The sequence below is a fragment of the Pteronotus mesoamericanus genome, unplaced genomic scaffold (assembly GCF_021234165.1).
Source record: "Pteronotus mesoamericanus isolate MK-2021 breed Mesoamerican mustached bat unplaced genomic scaffold, CSHL_Meso_final scaffold_85, whole genome shotgun sequence".
Lineage (NCBI taxonomy): Eukaryota > Metazoa > Chordata > Mammalia > Chiroptera > Mormoopidae > Pteronotus > Pteronotus mesoamericanus.
In genome coordinates, this window is record NW_026555329.1 from 75,716,194 (window position 1) to 75,722,597 (window position 6,404).

General features: G+C 51.8%; 1 protein-coding gene across 1 annotated transcript; it reads left to right on the forward strand.

Annotated features, from left to right (window-relative positions):
• The first annotated feature begins 4,448 nt into the window (after positions 1–4,448).
• LOC129063265 (olfactory receptor 6V1) lies at positions 4,449–5,567 on the forward strand. Its single transcript, XM_054564232.1, has one exon. It carries the CDS (start codon positions 4,518–4,520, stop codon positions 5,565–5,567), a length of 1,050 nt encoding a protein of 349 aa, XP_054420207.1. The 5' UTR covers positions 4,449–4,517.
• Positions 5,568–6,404: the final 837 nt, after the last annotated feature.

A 6,404-nucleotide genomic window follows, 5' to 3' on the forward strand; every position in this document is an offset into this window, starting at 1 on the left:
TTTGTTTTTTACATTTCATTCTTATGCAGTTAAATTTAACAGTCTTAGTATCCTGGGGCCTGTGTTTTCCTTAGGAAAGACTGCGTTCATATTCCAAGGTGATTAAAAAGAGGAAAAACAAAATCCTGTTTGTTACTTTTTACATTTAGATCTATTTGAACCGTATGAAATTTATTTTTGTGAAAGCATAAATTACGAATCTAGGACTATGCTTCTTTCAGATATTTTGTCAATGCAATAAATATCTCTGGAATAAAGGATAAGGAGGGAGGGAGAATGAGCAAGATACTGACAGAGAGAGGAAGAGAAGGAGGAAGAGAAGGAATAAAGAGAGAGAAGAACAGCTTAAAGAGATGCCAGGGTAAAGAGTGCCATATGTCTCTTGGCTGGGACAAGGGGCATCCATATCTGGAAGTAGGAGGAGAAGAGGTTAGAATGAGTAGTGAATTTAATGAGGGCCGGGGACTGTCAGAGATGGAAACAAAATGCCCTCTACAACTTATTTACATGGGTGAACCTGACACCCAGACAGACTGAATGACTGGCAAAGGTGGCACAGTAATTTACTAGGGACTCCAACTCCCAGCTCAGCCTCCTGATCAGAAAAGAAGAAAGAGCTGCTTTCAACAGGGACTGATGCACAGGGTAGAGGGTTGATCGGAGGGACCTGTAAGGATCCTACCAACTCTGAGATTCTAAGACTCAAAAAGACACTTTTGAAGATCCTTCTGCCCATGAGGTTCTCATAATCAAAGACAAAAGTTTGGAGTTGAATGAAGTGCATCCTGGCACAAAGTAGGTGCTCAATAAAGACCGTATGACTGAGTGTGGATTGTCCTTACCAATAACTGTAATTAGGTGTTCGCCTTTGGATATGACAAGTACTTACTCCATGCGCTTGAGTGATGGCTTATGACAACCTCACTGTCCAGGATGGCTGAGCACATGCCAAGGGAAGTGAGCCCCATGCGGTGGGGCAGCCGAGGGGACTCCCCAGCTCAGGCTCTCATCCAGCCTGTGACACCGGGATGCGTGGCCCAAGGGGCCAGGGCGCAGGTAGAATAATGGTTCCCCAAAGCTGCCCATGCCTGGCCCCTGGGAATGTGTTATCATGTAGATAACAAAGACAGACTTTGGACGATCCAGAGGGGCTGCACCAAAACCCAGGGCTCCATAGAAGTTGGAAAACCTTTCCCAGCTGAGGTCAGGCAGAGGGAGATGTGATGCTGGAAGAAGGGTCAGAGAGATGCAGGGTGTCGCTGGCTTTGGAGATGGAGGAAGGGAACCATGAGCCAAAGAACGCAGGCAACCTCTAGCCCCCGGACCAGGCAAGGAGCCCCCAGAAAGGGGCACAGCCCCGACAGCACCGTGATTCTCGCCCTCTAGGGCCTGTGTAAACTCAAACCTAGAGACTTGGCAAGACAACAAACCTGCAGGGTCTGAGCCACCAAACTTGTGATAATTTGCTACAGAAGCAAGAGAACACTGCTGCAGCCATGAAAGCCCGCACACCAGCCACACGCTTGTCTCTCAGTTCTCAGGATGTCCCACCTCCAGCCCTGCTTTGAACAGCCATCCTCTCTCTTCTCTAGAGCCTGAGCTCCCTAGTAGCAATATGCTGCTTTCTACCATGATCCCCCATTTCTGTCCAGAATGACCTAAAATCTTCTTTGTCATCATGGCCCTGTCCTGAAAGCTCAGCTCCAGACTCAGGTCCTATAGAAACATTGCCTGGCCTACCCCTTCCAGCCCTGTGGGTCTTAAACTCAGGACCCATGGGTGCTGTCTTCACTGGGAAGCTTTCACTGTGCCATTATTTCTGTCTGTGGGTGTGGGTGGGGCTAAGTGTGTGGCATCCATAAAGACTGAACTCTGAGAGAAAGAACCGTGACTCAGTCTACTGGGGAGCCCAGCCCTCTACCATCTTGCCTTTACCCTCCTTCCCAAGGTGTGTGTCTTCTCAGAGGAGTCAGAGACAAGCCTTTCTGTCTGGCCAGTTACCAACATGTGTCTATCAGGGGTCCTAGCTCTGGCAGGAAGATGCCTGCTGGTAAGCTTACTCTTTCAGTCCCCCAACTGCTACAGATAACACTGGAGAATTCAGACAAGAAGGCGCTGTGGTCCAGGGTCTACATCCCCTGCTTCACAGATCTCAAAACCCTGCCTCTGGGAGGGCGACAAATATCTCCGAAAAGAAACCCTGGATCTACCCCGGCCAGTCTGCCATGACCTTCGTCCAGCCGGCAAATCCTCTGTGCTCTTTGCATCTCGTTTTTCTCTGGCAATTCTAGGAGGAAGGAAAGGACCGGGAGACAGGCACGGCCAGGGGACCCATCCTAAGCCATGAGCCGCTTAGGTGTATCCAGGTCTCTGTCCCTTTTTTTCATTCAGAACTTTTTCTCAAATATTATTTTCTCAGAACAGACTTCTCACTAGTTTAAGGGGTAATACCAGCGTCTCCTAATCCCCCGAGGACCTCTTGATTTCTTTCCATTCCCACGGCGATCACTCTGCTGGAGTCGGAGTTCCCATCCGGCACAGGCTCAGTTCAAAACCTCACTGAGGAACCAAGGGCCTGGGGACAGAAGGGACAGGGAGAACCAAGGACGCTCATCCTTGGGAGAGAAGGGACAGAAAAAGCACCTTTCCCCTCTGGTCTCCAAAAGGACATTGTTCCCACATTCCAACCCCCGGACTTGGTGACACAGGTAAGCCTTTATTTAAGGTGTCAGCATAAAGGTTGGGGACCTTGTAGCTTGCGGAGCCACCCACCCAGAAGTGCCGCCCCGTTCCAGCTGCGCAGACGCCCCAGTCCACCCCTGGCAGCCGCAACGCCCACCAACAGCAACAGGCCACGTCTCTCACGCCACTCATGTCACCGAGTGGACCCCTCAGGCAGGACTCTCTAGACAGGAGTTTCTTAATGTGAGCGGCTCCACAGGAAGAGGCTGCTTAGTGGCTGAGGTAAGTGGCTTAGGGCTGATGGGGGGACAGGACAGCACAGGCGTCAGGGCTGGGCTTGAAGTTAATCGGGGCTGGGTGCAGACGCTAGACCTGCTGTTAAGGTGGGTACAGCGTTGACAGAGTGACAAATGCCATTGTCGGCGGTCAGGACACAGCCTCAGAGGCAGCTTTCATGGGCCAGAGAGAAGGCCAGAGTATATCTATACCCAGTGTTGATTTCCTTTGACGATTGGAAGTTTTAAAAGTATCCTTTTAATGACCTAAAATTCCAGGGAATGGCATAAAGCCGTGGAAATATTCTCTCTCTCTCTCTCTCTCTCTCTCTCTCTCTCTCTCTCTCTCTCCCTCTCTCTCTCTCTCTCTCCACACACATATTGGCCCTAAAAAAGGTAGAGAGGTGCCGGGCCAGGAAAACGCGAGTTTGCCTATAACATGGGGACAGTGACAACAGCTGTTTGCTGAGCATGCAGCCTGTGCTGTCACCGTACCAGGCAGTTCACTCATTTAATCTTCGCAGCAGCCCTAGAAGCTAGTACTATTACCAGCTCCATTGGAGAGCTGAGTAAACGACGTTCAGACAGGGAAGGAACACAGAAGAGCAGACGTATATCCCACAGCAGGCAAGCGTCAGACCAGAATTCAAGCACAGGTCCGAGGTCGCATCCCCAACCACCACGCAAGAGTGAGTCCCGGAGGAGCCGGGGAGACTCCGCAGAAGCAAAGCAGCACCACGGGGTGACTGCTAATGACCTCCTGGCCGCTGGCCGAGCAGCCGCCTGGTCCTGAGGCTTATCTGTGACGCCCTGTCCTTTCTGCTCTCTACCTTTGCAAATAATACCAGATCTCCCTTAAAAAGTCGACTTATTGACTCAGACCCTGACTCTCCATTAATTGCACGCTCACAGCTGGAGCACTGTGAGTGCGGGCAGGGGTCCTCAGCAGGGGGTTGATGCAGAAAGACTTGAAGGGACCCTTTAAAAGGGGTCCTGGTGCATGGCCTCTGGGTCATGACACAGACCCCGGCCGGCACCAACACTCGGGGGCTTCCGGGTGACTCACACTAACGCTCTCTCTTTCCTTCCACGTTCCCTCCCCTCCCTATCTTTTACTTTTTCTGGTTTTCCTTCTCACATATTTGGTCTCGTTCTGTTTCTCTTGTTACCTTCTTGCCTTCTCCCTAAATGCCCATGGCTGTTGCTGCATCATCTTCCCTAATCTGCTCCTCTCTGTTTTTCTCTCCTTATCGATGGCTTTCCATGCTTTTTCGTCTACAACTCCCTATCTCTCTTGCCTACGATTCTCCTGTTCCCATGTCATCTCTACCTTTCTCTCTCTGCCTTTCTGTTCCTCACTGACCACCGACTTGCCATTTTTGCCCTGTTCTCTTCCTCTGTCTCTATCTTTGTTTCTGAGTCAGTGATTTTCTCTGGGTATGTATGTATATGTACTATCCATCACCTCTCTCTCTCCCTCTCCCTCTCTCTCTCTCTCTCTCTCCCCGCTGCTCCACCTGTCTCTTATTTCCTTTCCGTACAGGACCCAGCCCCTGGATCATGGCAAATCGGAGCCACCCTTCCGAATTTGTCCTCTTGGGCTTCTCGTCTTTCGGCGAGCTGCAGCTGCTGCTGTATGGGCCCTTCCTCATGCTTTATCTTCTCGCCTTTGTGGGAAACACCATCATCATCATCATGGTCGTAGCTGACATCCAGCTCCAGACTCCCATGTACTTCTTCCTGGGCAATTTTTCCCTGCTGGAGATCTTGGTGACCATGACCACAGTGCCCAGGATGCTCTCAGACCTGCTGGCCCCCCACAAAGGCATTTCCTTCAGTGGCTGCCTGGTCCAGTTCTACTTCTACTTCTCCCTGGGATCCACCTCCTTCCTCATCCTGTCAGACATGGCCGTTGACCGCTTTGTGGCCATCTGCCACCCGCTGCGCTACGGCATGCTGATGAGCAGGGCTGTGTGTGTCCGGCTGGCAGGGGCCGCCTGGGCAGCGCCTTTCCTAGCCATGGTACCCACTGTCCTCTCCCGGGCTCACCTCGATTATTGCCATGGCAACGTCATTAACCACTTCTTCTGTGACAATGTACCTCTGCTGCAGCTGTCTTGCTCAGACACCAGATGGCTGGAATTCTGGGACTTTGTGATGGCCTTGGCCTTTGTCCTCAGCTCCTTGCTGGTGACCCTCATCTCCTATGGCTACATTGTGTCCACTGTGCTGCGCATCCCCTCGGCCAGCGGCCGCCAGAAGGCTTTCTCTACGTGCGGGTCTCACCTCACCCTGGTCTTCATTGGCTACAGCAGCACCGTCTTCCTGTACGTCAGGCCGGGCAAGGCACACTCTGTGGAGGTCAACAAGGCTGTAGCTTTGGTGACATCCGTGCTCACTCCCTTCCTCAATCCCTTTATCCTCACCCTCCGCAATGACACATTCCAGAGGGTGCTGCGGGGACAGGTGCAGAGGCTGAAAGGCCTCCAGGAGGCAGTGAGCCCGAGGGACCAGCCAGGCTCAGTCCAGGGCTCTGCGAGGAGGCAGAGGAGCAGCTGCGTGGGGAGGCCACTGTCAACTTTCTTCAGATTTTTTCCTCTGCGCCTCTGAGTGATAGCCACAGGGCATCCTCAGTGCCACCCCGTCCGGGCCAAAGCTCTCCTAGACCACAGGGCGGGGCTCCCCACACCCCCTGGCAGCTGCACCCTCTGAGAGCAGCCCCGAGTCGGGGGAGCCAGCAGTGGGGCTTTCTAGAAAGAAGGGCATAAGGCTTCCCATTCAAGGCCTAGCAGCCAGGGCACATTCTCTGATCAGGAGACATCCAGCCGCATGGTATGTGTATGTGCGCACCTGTGTGTGTGTCTGTGTGTCTCAGTGTGTCTGTGTGTCTCAGTGTGTCTCTGAGTGTGTGTGTGTGTGTGTGTGTGTGTGTGTGTGTAAGCCCACGAGGTCCCTTATTCCGTTTGGAGTGAAACATCAACTCCACCGCCTGCACTTTCCTCCCCCAACTGAAATTTTAAAATCTTGCAGTTACTTCGTCCTCAGCATCATTGTGTTCCCTTGCCTTTCACCTATCCTGGCTTTTCTAAAATAGCCCAGCCCCAAATTAAACTACTCCACCACATTCTTTCTGCAAATACACTTTAACTTACCAACTACATTTCCCAGAAAACCACGATAACTTCATTTATCAAGAAATTACTACCAGAGGCACTTATTTTAAAACAGCAAATCTACTCATTTGCCACAAATGGCAAGCTTGTTAAAAGTCTACTATGTGGAAATAAACAAGGCAGGGAACTGCGGCCTCACTTGGTGTATACGGGTTCTCTTGCTTCCGACCTGTGGCTCCCTGAGTGGCCCGTGGTCTCACTGTGTACTCTGGTGTCACCCCAGGCTAACGCCTCCCCAGTGAGGTGCTCCCTTCTGTGACTTTCTCAGAAATTC

Excerpts from the sequence above, each read along its gene's own strand:
- LOC129063265 (XM_054564232.1), top strand. The coding sequence starts at position 4,518 with ATGGCAAATCGGAGCCACCCTTCCGAATTTGTCCTCTTGGGCTTCTCG.